This window comes from Acinonyx jubatus, chromosome B3, assembly GCF_027475565.1.
Source record: "Acinonyx jubatus isolate Ajub_Pintada_27869175 chromosome B3, VMU_Ajub_asm_v1.0, whole genome shotgun sequence".
Lineage (NCBI taxonomy): Eukaryota > Metazoa > Chordata > Mammalia > Carnivora > Felidae > Acinonyx > Acinonyx jubatus.
In genome coordinates, this window is record NC_069386.1 from 135,560,915 (window position 1) to 135,579,633 (window position 18,719).

Consider the following 18,719-nt stretch of genomic DNA (forward strand, 5'->3'; position numbering starts at 1 on the left):
GGTACCGGGTTTGGCACTGTGATGGGTACTATGCTTGGTAGTGGGTGGGGTACTGAGCTGAGCACTGCACTGGGTACTATGTGCAGTACTGTGCTGGGTAGCAGGTTGGGCACTGTGGTGGGTACTATGCTTGGTACTGGATGGGGTACTGAGCTGAGCTGGGTACTATGCTAGATACTATTCTGGGTACTATGCTGGGTACTGTGTCGGGCACGGGGGTCCAGGAGGAACCTAGCGCTTGCAGGCCGTGCTGGGGTCTGCAGAGAAGAGCACAAATGACTAACAGAGCCACCGACACCACAGAGTAGCTACTGGAGCTCCAGTGAGGGACGTGGGGAAATCCAAGGCTTGGTGGGCAGTAGGTGGCGTCGGCACCGAGCCTTAGTGACGCGCAAGCCTTCGAGATGGGGCTTGAGCAACGGCTGTGTCCGGAGGCCAGGTCCTAGGAAAGGCAGGCCCGTCTCTGGCCACAGAGGGGCCTGGAGGCCGGTCAGGAAGCAGCCTGGCTGAGGCCGGGCCCCGAGTGCAGGGCCGCAAGTCTGGAAACCAGAGGGCAAGGAGCTGGGACCTGGGGGCCAGCTCCGGGAGGCCCGGGCGCGGGCAGGGAGGGTCAGCGTGCGCGTGTCCCCGCATTGAAACCGCAAGAAATAACCCCATCCATCGGGCCGGCTCTGCCAGGGCGCCCGCGCTCTGCCAAGCGCACCAGTAAGTCATTCGCCCCCATGTTCCGTCCCTCCTGCAAGGCGGCAACCATCGCCCCCACCCCCACCCCACCCCACCCCCAATGAGCTGAAACCCAAGGTGCTCCAGAAACGCTCCCAAGGCGCCACAGCCACGGCGGGGACTCGAAACCCGGGAGCAACCCTCTTCCCGGTCTCCCTTCACAGAAGGCTTTCACCACCACGAGGGTCCCGGAGCCGCCAAGAGCCCCTCTGTACGCAAGGGGGAGAGGGCTCTGCTCACACTCTAGGAAGTGAGGTCGCAGGAGGGCACGGGACTCGCTTCTGGCCACGCAGTTATGCGGCGTCAGAGCTGGATGGGAACTCACATCCCGGCCACTCTGGAGAAGGGTCACCCTGGACGCACATCAGTGAGCTGGGGGGGGGGGGGGTGGGCACGAGACCCCGACCCCAGAGTGAGGCCCCACGGACTGCAGAGGTCACCAGACGCTCCTTCACCAGATGGCAGGAGCGAAATGTTTTCTTTCTTATTGCAAAATTGGTTTTGAAATGTCAAGGCCCAGAAAATAGCATGCCTGAGCCCCATGGGAGAGCCAGAGGCGGAGCCCCTGGACGTGACCCCCTCCGCCTAGGCTCTGAGTCAAGTCCCTGGGGGCTCGGCCGGTGGGCGTGCTCCCCTCCGGTTTCCACCCTGGCCTGGCCGAGGGCTGTTCCCAAGCACCGCTCTTGCCTTGGCTGCAGCCCGACCCACCACCGGAGGGGAATGGCCTGCCGGTAGAAGGGTGCAAGGTTCAAAGGGATTAGCAACCCTTGGCCTTGAAACAGCAAGTACACACGCAGGGCCGTGGTGTTCCGGGACACAGACTATCAGGAGCTGGGGCCAGAGCTTGGGCAGGGGGAGGGTTGCATTTCACAAGCACAGACACACAAGCAAACGAAAGGGCATCCCAAGGAGAGGCAACAGCACAGGACAGAGGCCTACAGACAGGAAATCTAGGCTGTCTGCCACCAGGACAGGATCTGTGCTTGGTAGATGGGATGGCCGGGACAGCTGAGGCTGGAAGATGGGGTGGTGTAGACAGTGGCAGACTTTGGTGCCAGGTGAAGCTTGGTTTTAGTTTTGTGGGCAATGGGGAGCCACGGAAGGTTCTAGAGGAGGAGAATAAACATCAAGAACATCACGAGATCCTGTGCGGCCTGGATTATGTGTATAATCCCCCATTCCCCTTTATGGTGTGAGCCCCAGAGTAAAGTGAACCTCGCCGTCTCCACTGCCCCAGGACCCCCCACGGGGATGGCCAGTGATGCTCTGGACTCGGCCCTGGGCTCAGGTCCTGACAAGATCGGCTCCTAGAGTTTGGGCCCATCACCGCGTCTAGGAATCACATTCTATTATTGAAAACTAGGGACCATAAAACCACATTCACAGGGCTTTTGTGAAATTCAACATGAAAGCTGACGGTGCGGCCCTGGGCACGTGACAAACAGGTGCCGAAAGAATGTCGGGTCCCCTCCGTCTGACCTCTGAGGACCAATCATTTGATAAATGCCTCCTGGTGACAGTAACAATGCGGATGATGACCGAGGCCAAGTCCGACAAGAGAAGGGGCTCCGGGCCGCCAACTCCTCTCCTTGAATCCCCGACCTTCCTTCCAAGTTTCCAACCTACCATTCCCCTGTCGCAGCAACGACATCCAAGCTCCCCGGCTCAGTGTTCCAGGCCGTCACCCTCTGACCCCTGACCTCCCCTCTGGCCCTGTCCCCGGCTCCTGCCTGATGGCTGGTGCTACCCCAACCCAGCCTTGCTGGGGCTCTGAGCACGTGCCTTGGGCCATGCCCACCTGCTGGGTCTCTCTCCTCTGCTGCTCCCTCCGCCTAGAGCCCCCTCCTCTCCACCCTCACCCCTGCGGCCCCCAGCCTGGCTACCTCGTCTGTCTTTCAGCTTCAGCAATAAAGTCACTTGTCCCCAGAGGCCTGATGCCCCAGGCTGCCTCAGAGAGTCCCAGGTTCTCTGCTCACTCCACTGTCCCACTGTCCAATTGGGAAGCCTCTGGCCGTATGACTTAAAAGTGGTCCCCCACTCTCTGCCCTGCCGGGCACGGTTTTACTGTGAACGCCCGTCTCCGATCATCTGAGAGGCACGTGTCCTGGCAGGGAAGCAGAAAGCCCATCTGACAAGGAATCAGAAGACTCAAATTCCAGGCTGGAATGTCCCACCCGGAGACCTTTTCAACGTAGACAAGTCACCTCTCTGAGACTCAGTTTCCCCATGCATAAAATGCAGACCATGGCTCTCCCTTCGTAACGTGGTTGTGAGCCTTAAACCATCGGCCCTGAAAAGATGATACAAATTTTCTTCATTTTGACTGTTTCCGAAAAGAGGATTAGGTGTTTTCAATAAGATGCACAAAATCAGTGAGACAGCACACCCAAGAAAGCACGCAGGACACTGGGTGTGGGGCCAGCACCCCTTCTAGCCTGGTCAGGAGATCAGTTTGTGTACGAGAAGGTGGTCCCCCCCCCCCTTAAAAGCGACCATTGTTAGCTGTCTATCCCAATGGGTGTGACCCCAGAGATGCGTAAGTCATGACTTTGCCTACACGTGGGCAACGGAGGCCCAGAGAGGGATAGGGACTTGGCCGAGGTCACACAGCACTTTCACAGCAGCATGGAGCCTATAACCCAGGTTCTGCCCCCTGGCCCCCTGGCCTGAAGCAGATGCCCTCGGATGGGGGCACCATAATGCCGGGCCAGGCACGGGACACCAGCACTTCCGGTAGGCATAGCACCACACGCCCTGAGCCCTGCCTCGTGCCAGGTGGGGAGCAAGGCCAGACCCTGGCCCTGGAGAAGCTGATGGGTCACTTCTCACGGGGCAGAACCCTTCTCCACCCTCCTGAAGGCCAATCTGGGCCCACCCAGACCCGGCCCAGGGAAGCCAGGAAGCGGCAGGAAGGACTGGGCTGGGGACCCCCCAACCCCGCCTCCCCCCCCGCCCCCCGCCCCGGCCGCAAGGTGCCTCTGCCAGGACGGGACACCCAGAAAGCCCCTCTAGCCCCTCCCTGTGAAAGTGTGGTCCCAGGACCAGGGAGCGTGTTAGACATGCCAGAGTTGGGGTCCACCCTGACCCCCTGGGTCAGAATCAGCCCTCAAACCCAAATCCCCAGGAGATTCAAACACGTCAGAGTTTGAGAGAGACGCTAGGCTGGTCCGCCCCTGCCATTTAAGAGTCAGGAGACACGAGGCCCGAGGGAGGGACACGGCCGAGGCCCCAGGGCTATGGAAGCCGCGGTCTCTGTACCTCGGTCTCCCGCAGCCTGGCCTCCAGGGCCGCCCGGGGCCCCTGGGTGTTGTCGTTGACCTGCAGCCGCTCCTGCACAGCCTTCATCCACTGCCGGGCCTCCTCCACGCTCCTGTCGAAGCCCTCCTGGGGCGGTTGAGTCATGGCACCTGCAGAGGCTGAAGGCAGGAACACGTGAGATCAGGCCAGCAGACGAGAAAGCAGGGTGACGCCGGATGGGGGTGGGGGGGAGCCAACGCTGGGGACAGGCCCACACAGCACCAGTGCCCCTCCCGGCAGGCACGTCCGCCTGGCCCCACAGCTGGGGGTGACTGTGGTCGTCAAAGGGCCAAAGGCCCCGGGAGGAAGGACAGGTCTCTCCTGTGGGAGCAGGGAGAGCAGGTGCAGGGCGCTGGGCTGGCCTCTCAGCTCCCCTGCTGGAGACTCAGGGCCAATTCTCCTCTGTCTCTGTGGGTTGAAGCCCCTCGGCAAGGGGATCCCAAAACACATATACGGTCTGAGATGGGCACTACGGATAGCGAATCTTGAGGTGCATGGATCAAGAAGCCTCAACCGGGGGCGCCTGGGTGGCACAGTCGGTTAAGCGTCCGACTTTGGCTCAGGTCACGATCTCGCAGTTCGTGGGTTCGAGCCCCGTGTCGGGCTCTGGGCTGACCGCTCAGAGCCTGGAGCCTGTTTCATATTCTGTGTCTCCCTCTCTCTCTGACCCTCCCCCGTTCATGCTCTGTCTCTCTCTGTCTCAAAAATAAATAAACGTTTAAAAAAAAAAAAAAGAAGAAGCCTCAACTGAAGAAACACAGTTTTGGGCCAGGCTGATGCCAGCCCCGAAACCACGCCTGAATATCACGATCTCAGGGCTGGGGGTGCCCAAGACAGCCAGGTGCCTGCTCGCTACTTCGCCACCAACTTGGGTCCACGGCAGACGTCACTGACGATCCACTGACTTTGCATGTGAGACGATCCCCACCCGCTTTGCCCCCTTAAGCGACGCCTGCCTGCTGGCCTGGATCCTGCAGCTGAATCCGCCCTTGGCTACGCTGCCCACAGCTCCCTTCTCCTGACCTCGTAGCTGCGGACGCGGAGGCTCAGATTTTCGCGGGTAACTTTCCTAGAATCCCGTGCAGCCCAGGCAAGACTTTTCCTACATTCCGGTTCCAGTTGTCTGCTTACAGCAACTATCACCTACTTTGGATTAAAGTTATTTATATCTGCATCTTACGGGAAGGGATTGTACGTGGCTTATCTTCCAGCTCCCGCAACGCCTCGCACCATGGTGAAATGGCCCAGCATCGGTATAAAGTGTAATGCTGATGATCACAGCATTAGTTAAAAATGGCAAACAGGACAAAGCTAGAAACAGCCCAAATGCCCAACAATGGGGGGTTGGTTAAGGAAAGCACGACACGCGTTTCAGGATATCACGCAGCCACTGAAAAGTATGCCTAAAATGAATTTAATAAGGGAGCATCCTTACGATATAATGACACCCCCAAATTAGGCAAAATTGTATCTTTAGCAGACACGACTCTCCACAACCAGTAAAAGCAAACAAAACCACAAAAGACTACCCTCACAGGGGAAGGTTGGGCGGTCTTGCCACGATGTGTCCACGTGACAGGGGGTGTGGGCTGAAGTGGCCCGAGTCACATCCCACGTGACCTCAGGCCTCTCTTTTCCGGGCACAGTGTTCTCGGAGGCCACTCGATTACGGACGATTTGCGTGCGGATGGTGGGAACACGCAGTTGGGAGTTTTTGTGTCCTTATTTTTCCTTAGGCGTCTTGTGAACTTTCTAGAAAGAGCGAGCATCACTTTCAACTTACACAGTCTCTTGACCTCGGCTGAACTGCGTTGGCCCTCTCTTCTGGATCGGCAGTCGGTGGTTCAACAAGCGTGGACAGAGGATTTGAACACCGCCCCCACTGCCCTGGGTGGGCTTTGCCACCAGATTGCAGGGGACAGCTGTCACCGCCGGGGGACGCTGTCGGCGGCGAGGGAGACCTAGGCCTGTGGCTCAGAGCTCAGTCTCCCAACCTGTTCTCCTTTCAGAGCTGTTTGGAGTTTTGCTAACCATTTAATATGTTCCCTGAAGCCACTCCCAGTCTTTGAATGCTTCGTTTGTAAAGCACAGGAGACTGTGCGGGCGTTTAAATTGGTTCATTGTGACTTTAATCACTTGTCTAGTGTGGGACTTGATTGGCTTCCAAGAGCTCGGCTTTTACGTAACTTGACCGAGCGAGGAACGGGAGGGGCAGGGACGAGTCTCCCAGAGTCTCACATGGCACAACGGTGGCGGGGAAACGCTGCCCTAATCACCAAAAGGCATGGAGAGCCCTTCTCCGCTCCGGTCAGGATCTCAGGGTTGGTGAGTTCGAGCCTCCAGTCGGGCTTTGCACTCACAGCGTGGAGCCTGTTTGGGATTCTCTCTCCCCGCCCTCGCTCTCTGCCCCTCCCCCACTCGTGCTCCCTCTCTCTCTCCCCTTCTCTCTCTAACACAAATAAAACGTTTAAAATTTTTTTTTTCAAACAGACTGAACTGAATCAATGAAGTACACACACGTGCACGCACAGGCACAGGCTTCTTTATTAACACGTTAAATCACCAGCGCTAACGCTGGGTCTAATGACCACCAGAATTTCAAAGTAGCGACGGGCAGACACGACATCTCAAGATACGTACAACCTCACTGCAGCGTGAAAATAGGTGTGACGGGGTTACCAGCACCGCTAAGGCGAGACAGGGCTTCGCTTTGGCTTTGCCTCGTACCTAATGGAGGGAACCACCGTCAGGTAGAGGGTGCGAGGCGATGAGACTACGGTTTCCCATCCGAGGTCTTGGCCCCTAAATGGCCTCTCAGAGCCGGACCTTGGGGAGGAAGCCTGCTCTATGCCTTCTCACATAGGAAGGGGAGCCTGTTTTGTTACACGAGGTTGAGTTTCAAGAATCAAATGGGCAGCTCAAGAAAAGCCCGCCCACAACTGATGTAAGGACCAGGAGGGCATCCCTCACTGAAAGCTTCCTGGGAACCTGTCTTGTGGAAGCCAGGGGCAGAGGTGTGGCTCTGGGGGGGGGGGGGTGCGGTGGGGGGAACGGGGACAAACCCACGTGAGCTTTGAGAGACGCCAACCACAGGGCCACAAAAGAGGGCTTGTCACCTGGCCTGGAGCCAGCAGGGCCGAGTGGAGGTGTTTGTTGCCGCGGGCTGTGGGAGGCTCCTGGGGGATGGTGAGGCTGGAACATGGGAACTGGGAGGAGGTGACTGGAGGCGGCTGGTGGGGGCGGGGCGGTGTGTAAGAGCCAGATCACAGCCTTCGGAGCCAGGTCCAGGGCCCTGGGGACAACAGGGAGCCAGCAAATGTTCGGGTGGTGGTGACACAACTATTCTAGGCTTCAGACAGGTGACCCTGGCCAGGGAGGGTAGGGAGGGGAAATACAGTGGGGGGCAGGGGTGGAGGCTGGGGGTCAGTGCAGACAGGGACAGCTGCGGGAGGCCAAGGACCATGAGGGAAGGACGAGGGAGGGAGCACGCAGGCATGCCTTTCCGGAGGAGAGTTCTCAGCCTTGGCAGGTTTGTTTGTCTGTCCTTGGACGGGTTGAACGGACATAGTATTAAAAAATGGGACTACATAGGGGCGCCTGGGTGGCTCCGTCAGTTATGTGTCTGACTCTTGATTTCGGCTCAGGTCGTGGTCTCACAGTTCGTGAGTTCGAGCCCTGTGTCAGACTCTGTGCTGACAGTGTGGAGCCTGCTTGGGATTTTCTCTCCCCGTCTCTCTCTGCCTCTCTCCTGCTCTCTTTCTCTCGAAAAAATAAATAAACTTAAAAATTAAAAAAAAATGGGACTATGTATTTTCCAAACATTTTGGAGAAAGAAAGAGAGAGGAAGGAGGGAAAGAAGGAAGGAAGGAAGGAAGGAAGGAAGGAAGGAAGGAAGGAAGGAAGGAAGGAAGGAAGGAGAAAGAGAGAGGAAGGAAGGAAAGAAGGAAGGAAGAAAAGAGAAAAAGGGAGAAGAACGAAGAAAGGAAGGAAAGAAAGAAAAAGGGAAAGAAGGAAAGAAGGAAGGAAGAAGAGACAAAGGGAGAGGAAGGAAGGAAGGAAGGAAATAAAGAGAAAAAGGGAGAGGAAAGAAGGAAGGAAGAAAGAAAGAAAAGAAAGAGAAAAAGAGACGAAGGAAGGAAGGAGGGAAGGAAGGAAGGAAGGAAGGAAGGAAGGAAGGAAGGAAGGAAGGAAATAAAGAGAAAAAGGGAGAGGAAAGAAGGAAGGAAGAAAGAAAGAAAGAAAAGAAAGAAAAAGAGACGAAGGAAGGAAGGAGGGAAGGATGGAAGGGAGGGAGAGAGGAGGGAGGGAGGGAGAAGGAAAGGAAGAAAATGTGCTCAGGGTTAAAAAAAAAAAAAATGCTGTTTCCATTTCCAAGTCCAAGAAGCAGCCCTGCGGTGTGGCTACAGGTGGCCAGAGATTGGGCCTCCCCGTGTGTCTCTGGGCTGTCCCTAAGGAATCAGCGAGAGAGCCAGGCAAAAGGACACAGCCCTTTGCGGTTCAGGCTGGTGCTGGTCTGCCGGCAGAGAGAGAGAGAGAGAGAGAGAGAGAGAGAGAGAGAGAAAGTAAATAAACTGCCTTGGTTTCCAGCATCCTGTGTGGTTATCACAAATGACAGCCGGAAGAGAGGTGACATTTTTGCCTTGACAACAGACAAGCGGGGCCAGGGCAGAGGAAGAGCCCGGATCAAGACAGATCAGGTGCTGAGAGGGAGCTGGGTCCACAGCCACAGGTCGGTGAGAAGAACACGGTGACAGGAGCCCGGCAGGATTCGCAGGCTTGACCAAGATCAAAAGCGGAGAGCTTAACCAGAGCCTCGCTGGGAGGCTGAGGACAAAGGGAGGGGGCGGAAAAGTCCTCAATCAGGGCGCAGCGAGGGGCGGTGGGTGGTTCAGCCGGCTAAGCCTCCGACTTCAGCTCAAGTCATGATGTCAGGGTTTGTGGGATCGAGCCCCACGTCGGGCTTTGAGCTGACAGCCTGCTTGGGATTCCCTCTCCCTCTCGTGCGCGTGCCCTCTCTCTCTCTCTGACCCTCCCCCACTCGCTCTCTCTCTCAAAATAAATAAACTCAAAAAAAAGTTTAAAGGGGCACCTGGGTGGCTCAGTGGGTTAAGCGTCCGACTTCGGCTCAGGTCATGATCTCGCGGTTCGTGGGTTCGAGCCCCACGTCAGGCTCTGTGCTGACAGCTCAGGGCCTTGAATGTGCTTTCGATTCTGGGTCTCCCTCTCTCTCTTTGTCTGTCCCCTGCTCATGCTCTGTCTCTCAAAAATGAATAAACGTTCAAAACAAAAGTTAAAAAGAAATAAACGTGCAGTGGGCAAAGGGTGCTGGAGATGTGATATAGCCTTAAAAACAAAAAAAAAAAGACCATCCAGGAAAGGCAAGGGCACTAACCCGGCTGCCATGATAAATGGCCCACTCCATGCTGGGCCCTTGGGCTCCGGTCCCCGTGGCACCTGGACCTGAGGGGTAGGGAACACGGAAGGCAGCAGATAGAGCGGGGGGCTTCCGCTCGTGCCCGTGCCGTGCACTGCAGCTGATTGGGGGTGGGGGGGGATCTCAGCCCAGCCTCCTCCTCTCCACCAGCCCCTTCTTCGAATGCTGCGGAGACCCCTCGGGCGCTTACCCAGGCAGACAGGTGCTCGGAGGGTGGGCTGCCACCACCCTGTCCACTCACAGAGGAGAGCACTGCCATGGAGCAAGCAGCCCGGGACATGGGCCCGTGGCTTCAGCGCTGATGTGTGACCCTCGTTCTGTCAGATTCCATAGCCCGTGCTTGTCTCACCAACCACACGGCCTCCAAAACCGGGTCCCATCCCCTGCGCGATGGGGCATCCGACACAACGCCCCAGGGCAGCCAGTGACCCTGTCTGTGTTGGACAGGATCCAAGCAGGCGAGCTGAATCCACTCGGTCCAGCCACAAACCCCAGGGACCTGCCAGCGGGGCGGGGGGGAAGGGCCAAGAAGCTCCCAGGAGACAAAAGGGAAGCCAGAGGCCGGCCCCCCCCACCACTCAACTGGAGGGACGAAGGTGACATCATCAGACCCGGGCTGGGAGCCCCGAGCAGCAGGTGCTGAGTCCTGGCAGCGACAAAATTGCCTGCCAGTGACTGCCTACTGGGGCTCCAAGCCCCATCTCCTGAAGGGGGTCCGTCGGCACAGACCCCACTCCCCCCTTCCCTTCCCTTTCCTGGGACCTACAAAGCTGAGGCTGCACGGTGGAGACCCCTCTTTGGCTTTGCGGTGCCCCCAGTAAGGGGCAGACACCATAAGGACCAGGCTGGGAGAGTCCCCTGCCTCGGTCCCTCCAACACAGACTCTGGGAATGTGCAAACACAATAATCCAGCTTGCCACGTGGTGATGCAGATGCTGTAAGAATCCTGCTTAGGACCCGACCACATCCCATTAGGGAACACCCCAGAACATGACACCGGCCCCCTCCCGAGCAGAGAGGGGGCAAAGTCAGGTTCACAGAGCGGCTGTCATGTGGCTAGTATCAATTTACAAAGGTGGGAACGGGGCGCCTGGGTGGCTCAGGTGGTTAAGCATCCGACTCTTGGTTTCGGCTCAGGTCACGATCTCCTGGTTTGTGAGTTCGAGCCCCGCCGTCGGACTCTGCGCTGATAGCCTGGAGCCTGCTTGGGATTCTCTCTCTCCCTCTCTCCGTCCCTTCCCTGCACGTGTGCACGCTCTTGCTCTCCCTCTCTCTGTCCCTTCCCTGCACGTGTGCACGCTCTTGCTCTCTCCCTCTCTCTCTCTCTCTCAAAATAAATAAATAAGCTTAAAAAAAAAAAAAAAGACGGAAATAGATTCAGAAAGGAAAACAGCCTGCCTAAAGGATTAATGGTATAAATTGTAACAGCCAGCATATATCTGGCGTCGCGTGTGTACCCGACTCTAGGATAAAGGGCTTATAGCTGTTAACTCATTTCTTCTCCAAAGACCCACCCAGAGACTTGTTATTGCCCCTACGTTATTGCAGAGAAAACTGCCAATCAATGATACTAAGAACACAGCCCAAAGTCAGAGGGATTCTAAGAAGCAGGGGCAGGACTCGAACTCAGGATGGCCCAAGTCCAAAGTCTGTGCTCTTTGTTTTTTTTTTTTTTTAAATGTTCATTTATTCATTTTGCAAAGAGAGTGAGAGGGAGAGACAGAGCCTCTCAAGCATAATGCATGCTCAGCACACGACCGCGAGGTCATGACCTGAGCCGATAGCAAGAGTGGGATGCTAACCAAGCGAGCCGCTCAGGTGCCTTTGCTCTTAAACACCACAGCCGTACCCAGCTTCCACGCCCCTGCCCGTGCACCCCCAAACCTCACTGGGAGCGGCCCGTGCCGTGCGGGGAGACTGAGGCAGCCTGCCCTCTTTGGATCATCTTTGAGGAACATCCAGGTTCCAGGAAGGCCACTGCAGGGGTAGATCTGGGCCTCTGCTCAGGAATCTGGAGTCAGAGACAATAACCTGAGGCCCCCCCACAGCCTCAGTCGTACAGTGCCTGGCCACCGGCACTTGTTCCGGAACCCAGAGGCTTCAGGATGCGGACCCAGGTAAACTCCCGCCCCCCTGGTGGGCCCTATACGCAGGGACAGCCCGGTGCACCTGCTCCGCCAGCCTGGCCAGGGGCCCCCACCACACGCTGACCCAGCGCCCAGGGAACGGGGCGCGTTCCCCTCCGGTGACTCCCTCAGCTTCCCCGTGACTCATTCCTGCCCTGCCGCCCTTTCCACCCTCGCTCGTTCCCACTGCTCTCACACACGCAGATGGAATTTCAGGAACCAGCGGGCAGCTGGTTTTAATCCCAAAGCTTATTCCAAGTGGATTCTGGGAACATGCTCTTTTGTTGACGTACAGCAGGCAACGATGTGGCCAGGCCATTGTTCACAGCATCGCCCGGCGCGTCCCGAGGCTCCTGGGGGATTCTGTCCTGCGTGGCGTTTGCAGAACATGATGCTGACAGCAACGTGCAAAGAGCAGGGAAAGAACCCTCACGCCATCTTGGCTGATCTTTTAACGACCCTCGAAGGTGGCTGAGTCCAGAGTTGGGATCGATCACTGGGCTTTATCCGGTCACAGAGGTAAGCACAGGCTCAGAGAGGCTAAGGGACCGCACCAAAGCCACACAGCCGGCAGGGCGCCCCAGCCCACCCTCTGCCCACTGCCTTGTAAATGCTTACACAGGAAACCCCGCGTAGTAATGGGGCTGTAGGGTCCACTTCACAGTTCCAGCCACCAAGGGGACGGGCCAGCCCTGGCTTCACAACAAGGGCTCGGAGAGGGATTTTCAAACAGCTCTCTCTCCATCACGGATATCTCTCTCCATCATGGTATCTGGCAGGGAAAACCAGCTGATCTCTGGCCCTGCTCCTGCCCCAGACACTCTGACTGTAAAACAGCATTTCCAATCACTCCAAATTGACCGAAGCCAAGCTCTCCATCAAAAAGGCACGGCGTGGAGAACGCCAGGATTTCTACCCAGGGAACGCTCACCTTGGCAAGCAGGGCCAAAGGTCAAATATAAATATCCGCGAGGGGAGAGAATGCACAGGGCACCTAAGAGAACGGGGGAAGGGTTGCGGGCAGAAGGCATCCCTGGGGCAGGGCAGGTGGCTTCAAGGTGTGGGGACATAGTTCCAAGGGCACAGGTGTGCCTGGCAGTGTGGGCAGGGTGGTCAGAGGTCAGAGAGGCAGGGACTGGCCGTCAGATGCAGGTCAGAGAGCGCTGGGGGCAGGGCGTCAGCACTGGTCGAAACTGGCTGGGACACAGGACCTCAGACCACAGGCCTAAGGGTGTTGCAGGCCAGTCAACTCAGTCCTATTGGTCTCTGATTCAAAAGAGGGCCTTAGGTCGGTGTTGGTTTTTCACACTGCGGGTCGTGACTCAACCTCTTTGCCCGGGCAATAAAAGCACCACCCGCACTCCCACGTGTCTCGTAGATGACATTCCCAAGGCCCTGGGCCAGGAGGACAGCGCTCCATCTGGCCCCGGACAAGGCCAGCCCCAGGTGCCGCCCCAGCCCCCACCGCGCCTCCCTGAGACAATGACCCAATGGGGTGGAAGCCAGGATGGGATGTCAGCCCTCTGTCCCTGCACCTGCCCAGACCGCCCTTCCCAAGTGATCCACGGCAGCGCCCGAGACAGCACAGACAGCAGTGACAGGCGTCCCTCCCCCCCCAGGCCTCCCACCAGCCCTGCAAAGCAGAGCCTTGTGCCAGGCCCCCAGCAGCTCACATTTGCTCTGGGGCGGGAATCATCCCCAGAGAGGGGTGACTCCCAAGTCCCTCCTGAACTCACCAGACCGGCCTGGCCTTCTGGCCCCACCTTCCTCACCTCCCACGGAACCAGGGCGCCCTCCCTGGACTTTCCGGTCCATCGACACCCCAGCCCACGGGAGCAGGTTGGGTCACAGTGACCCTAATGGAACACGGTCCCTAATGGAATACGCGTGAGCAAACGTCTTTAAAGAAAACCATGGCTGCACCGGAACGTACTCTCAGAACCCACCCTTAGCAACGCTGACTTTAGAAATGAGAGCTTTCCACTTAGATGAAAATGTCTTTCAATTTGAAAGCATCGCACCAACATAGGCAGGTTTTTGTTTCTTTTTTTAACTTTGCCTTTGGTTTTATTAGACAAAAATTGTAGAACGTCTCAGAGAGCTTGCGGTCTCTGATGAAAGAGCGTAAGGCAAGGTCACCCCCCCCACCCCCAAACGACCGCCCCACCCCGGGTGGGTCATGTGTGATATTCCTCGGGGACTCCCAACCGCCCAAGAACAAAGGATGGAAAACAACTGGTTAAATTGATCAGAGTCTCCTCAGTGCACAAATATCTCATCAATAGCCTAATCTCTGGGAACCCCCTACTGTCTTAATGATAACGCTTGGCTAGAGGGAAAACAACCTTAGCTTGACATTAGCTAGGCCTCCAGTAATCCGTAAATCTTCTCTAGTGTGTGGAAATCCCTTTAAGAAACTTTCTCTTGGAGTGCCTGGGTGGCTCAGTCCTGTTGAGCGACCGATTTTGGCTCAGGTCATGATCTCACGGTTCATGAGTTCGAGCCCCGGTTCATGAGTTCGAGCCCCGCATCCGAGCCCCACGTCGGGCTCTGTACTGATAGCTCAGAGCCTGGAGCCTGCTTCTGCTTCTGTGTCTCCCTCTCTCTCTGCCCCTCTGTCTCTGTCTCTCTCAAAAATAAATTTATAAAAAAATTAAAAAAAAAAAGAAAGAAAGAAAGAAATTTTCTCTTGACTTTATCGGTCCCAACTCCACCGCATATAACCAGTTACCCGGCACAACCCCAGTGCCGTTCTCTCTGCCCACGGGTCCTGCCCCCCTTGCTTTCCTAAAATCACCTTTTTGCACAAAAGACATCTTCAAGAATTCTTTCTTGGCTGTTGACTCTGAACCCCCCCCCACCAACACCGCCAAACCTCATCATTCTCCAGAAAGATCTTCCTCAGACCCCAATTTGAGAAACCCCGTGACTGGAGGATGAAGCCAGTGCTCCTTGGGACCCTCCAGGATGAAGCTCCCACCCAACCCCAGTCTTATCTTACCGCACAGATGTTTCCAGAAGCTTAGAGTCGGGATGCTGCCCCACCCCCAGCGTAGCTCTGCCTGGTTAAGTCCTTCCCTACCCCACCCCTCCATACCTTCCTCCCTCAGACTCTTCCCTGTTCCCCTTTCCAAGATCCACTTACAGCCACTGAGAGGTGGAGACCTTCCCAGCTTCCTCTTTCTCCACACAAGGACGCTCCCTTCTTGGGCGCCCACGGGACGTGTGCACGCTGCCATTTGCTGCCTGTTTACTAAGCACTTTGTGTGGATCTCCCCGTGTTCTCCTCCCAACCTTGGAGGTCGTTGGAATTATCGGTTCCATTGCACAGAAAGAGAATGGGGGCTTTGGAAGGCATGGCGTGGCTAGTAAGCCATGGACCCAGGATGGGACCCCGCAGCTCGGCAGTGCTGTTCGTATTTTATTGTTCATATTTGTTGGCACAGACAGGAGTTCTCTGAAGGAGGGCAGGGTCGGGTTCATCTTATTGATGAATCAACTGGAAGATGGGTCTGCCTTTATCTTTAACAGCTTTACTAGGAGTATGATTGATACATAAACACGTGGTTAAACTGTACAATTTGTAGGTTTTGCATATACACCCATAAAACCATCACCCTGGTCAAGATAAAGAACGCATCCATCACCCCCTGAAGTTTCCTGATCCCACTTCTGATCCCTCCCTTCTGCCCACACCCCGTCCCCGGCAACCGCTGATGTGCGCACCATCCCTGGAGACTGCTTTTCGTTTTCTGGAGGATTTCACATAAATTGCATGACACCCTAAATGCTTTCTTTCTTTATTTCTGGCCTGGCTTCTTTCACGGGGCGCAACATTTTTTTTTTTTTTTTTCAGGTACAACTACTCTGAGATGCATCCATGCTGTGGCCCATATGGATGGCTCGTCCCTTTCTGTGCTGAGTAATATCCCACGGTCTGTGCGGACCACAGGTGGTTCCCTTGGTCCACCCACTGATGCGGTGTTCGACGATTATGAATAACGCTGCTCTGAACACTTTGTGTGTAGACCTCGGCTTTCATGTCTCTCGCAGAGATACCTAGGAGCGGAGTGGCTCGCTCCGATGGCAGGTGTGCGTTGACATTTTTTTCAGAAACCGACAGACTGTTGTGCAAAGCGGCCGCACCTCTGTCCATTCCCACCGGCGATGTGTGAGGGTGTTTCTGGCTCCCGCACACCCTCCCATGGCCAGTTTTCCAAACTTAACTCTTCTTTTAGGCGGGCCGTGATAGCTCCTAGTGGTTGTAATCTGCAGTCCCCAAAGGCCAATCACCTGATTGACTTTCATCTGTACTTAGAACTCCCGTCCGAAGCTCCCAGGCTCCGAGGAGCACTTCCCAAGCCCCTCCTCCTTTAAGGCTGTGGGTGGCTCAGCTCCCAGGCTGTGGGCTGATGGCCAGAGGAGTGAGGAGCTGAGTGACAGGGGGACACGCAGCCAAGAGGAACCCGATCCAATTCCAAGGGCCCTGCCATCCGACTCCTTGAACAGGCGGTTCCCTGAGGACAAAAGCCAGCACCTCTAACCAACAGTCAGAAGCATGCACTGTGCGAGGGGCTCTCTTGAGCTCTGAAACGGGGGTTCCCTGGGGTCCCTATGCCGTGCTCCTGCAGCTCCCAGACAGGCTGGGTTCAGAAGGGACCTGGATGCCTGGACAACTCAACGACCTCAGGCTGCAGGGCTGGGCTCACAGGATGATGGGATGCCCCAAGGAGCCAATGAAAGATTCTGCAGAGTCTCAGCACGTAATAATCGGACCACCTCTTGGGAATCTTATCTAGCTGTGCCATGTTATAGATGGGGAGACTGAGGCTTAGAGAAAGAAAGAGACCCACCCAAGATCTTGCTCAGTGGCAGAGCTATGGCCAGGATTTATCTTGGTATAAATACATCCGAGGTAATGTGCATGTCTTCAAATTGACCCACAGATAAAGAAACAATTAGCTACCATATTTACAGACAGTTAATTTTCAACAAGGGTGCCAAGGCAATTCAATGAGAAGTCTTTTCAACAAATGGTGTTGGGACAACTTGATAGCCACAGGCAAAAGATAGAACTTGGACCCCTACCTCACACCATATACACAACGTAACTCAAAATAGATCAAAGACCAAAGTGTAAAAGCCAGACTATAAAAATCTTTTTTTGTGTGTATTTTTTTAAAGTTTATTGATTTTATTATTTCTGAGAGAGAGAGAGAGCACACCGAAGCAGGGGAGAGGGAGAGAAAGAGGGGAAAGACACAGAATCCAAAGCAGCTCCAGGCTCTGAGCTGTCAGCACAGAGCCCTACACAGGGCTCGAACTCACAAACCACGAGATCATGACCTGAGCTGAAGTCAGACGCTCAACCGACCGAGCCACCCAGGCGCCCCTAGACCATAACACTCTTAGAGGAAAACATAAGCATAAATCATAAATCTTCCCGGCCTTGGATGAGGCACTGACTTCTTAGATGTGACAACAAAAGCACAAACAACAAAGGAAAATTAGATAAACTGGACTTTATCAAAATGATGAACTTTTGTGTTTTGAAGGACGCCATCAAGACAGCGAAGAGAAAACCCACAGAATGAAAGAAAAATCTGCAAATGATTTATCTGACAAGGGACTTCTATCTAGAAAGACAAAAGCCCAATCATAAAAGCGGCAAAGGAACTGAATGACATTTCTTCAAAGAAGATGTACGTACAGATAGCCAAAAAGCACATCAAGAGACACACAACATCATTAGCCACCAGGGAAATGCGAGTTAAAGCCACAAGATTATCACCACACCCTCATTAGGATGCTTAGAATCAAAAAGACAGACAATAACAAAGTATGGAAAAAGATGCGGAAAACGTGGAAACAACATGTCCATCAACCTATGAGTGGATAAATAAAATGCGTTATATCCATACCATGGAATATTCTGCAGCAAGAAAAAGGGAGGGAGCCCTGATGATCCTATAACATAAATGACCCCCCAAAACATGACGCTAAATGAAAAACGCCAATCACAAAGGACCACATATGGCATGATTCCACGTACTTAAAATGTGCAGAACAGGCAATGCTATAGATACGGAAGCAGACCGGTGTTGCCGAGGGCTGGGGCTGGGGGAGGACGAGGGCTGGGCAGGGTTTCTTCTTGGGGTAATAAAAATGTTCTAAAGATGGTCACAGTAATGTCTGCACAACGCTGTGAATGTACTAAAAGGGATCAAATTGTATACTTTAAATTTTTAAAAATTTTTTAAAGTTTATTTTTAAGAGAGGGAGACAGAGACAGAGCACAAGCTGGGGAGGGGCAGAGAGAGAGGGAGACACAGAATCCGAAGCAGGCTCCGGGCTCCGAGCTGCCAAGCACAGAGCTCAACACGGGGCTCAGGCTCGTGAACTGTGAGATCACGACCTGGGCCGAAGTCAGAGGCTTAACCAACTGAGCCACCGAGGCGCCCCAAATTGTATACTTGAAATGGGTGAACTGTATGTGGTGAATTATATCTCAACAGAGCTGTTTTTTGTTTTTTAAGAAACAGCAAGAATCTGAAAACTAAGAGGGTTATTCAAAAAGACCTAGCTTAAGCATCCATCTTTGCCCGAATTTCCTTAAAAATATACCCATCCAGAGGCCTCCAAGACTCTTGTATACCGCTGGTGATGGGTGGCTCACTACCTATTCCAGGTAACCTATCCTGGGGCTACAAAGCTGAGCAATCTCAGAGGAAACTAAGAGAAGTGAGGCCCTCGGAAGCATCCCGACAGGGTCTGCAAGTCAAGGACATGCCATCTGGTATCGGGAATTCCCGAGAGGGACAAACCCTCCCTGTGAGAAGCTACTCGATTCGACGGCTTCTGCTGAGTTAACCATAAAAATATTTTTTATACTTAAGAGTCGGTCTCAATCTTCAGTTCCATCTTCTAGATCGGGACACCGAGTTGGAGAAGCCACGTGGCCTGCCCAGGGTCCCAGAGCTAACAGTTGGGAGACAAGGAGTCAAATCTAAGACCCTCTGACATGCACGGAGCCCCACATACCCTGCAGGTTATTAAGTTCACGGTCTGCATGACCATGAACTCTAAATGAGGCTGTTATGGGTGCATAGGTGGAGAGGCACCCCAGAAGCTCGTGGAGC

The 18,719-nt window shown here is 54.8% G+C and overlaps 1 protein-coding gene across 6 annotated transcripts in view; it reads right to left on the reverse strand.

Moving 5' to 3' along the window:
• The window catches only part of SYNE3 (spectrin repeat containing nuclear envelope family member 3), a 98,586-nt gene that overhangs the window by 59,651 nt on the left and 20,216 nt on the right, over positions 1-18,719 (reverse strand). For 5 of the 6 annotated variants that reach the window (XM_027066554.2, XM_027066552.2, XM_053224905.1 and 2 more), the window contains exon 2: positions 3,982-4,139. In XM_027066554.2, the coding sequence (XP_026922355.1) occupies positions 3,982-4,125 (144 nt within the window). In that variant the 5' untranslated portion in view covers positions 4,126-4,139. Of the gene's footprint in view, positions 1-3,981; positions 4,140-5,803; positions 6,459-18,719 lie in introns of those variants that run through there. The other variant, XM_027066551.2, reaches the window with a different exon arrangement.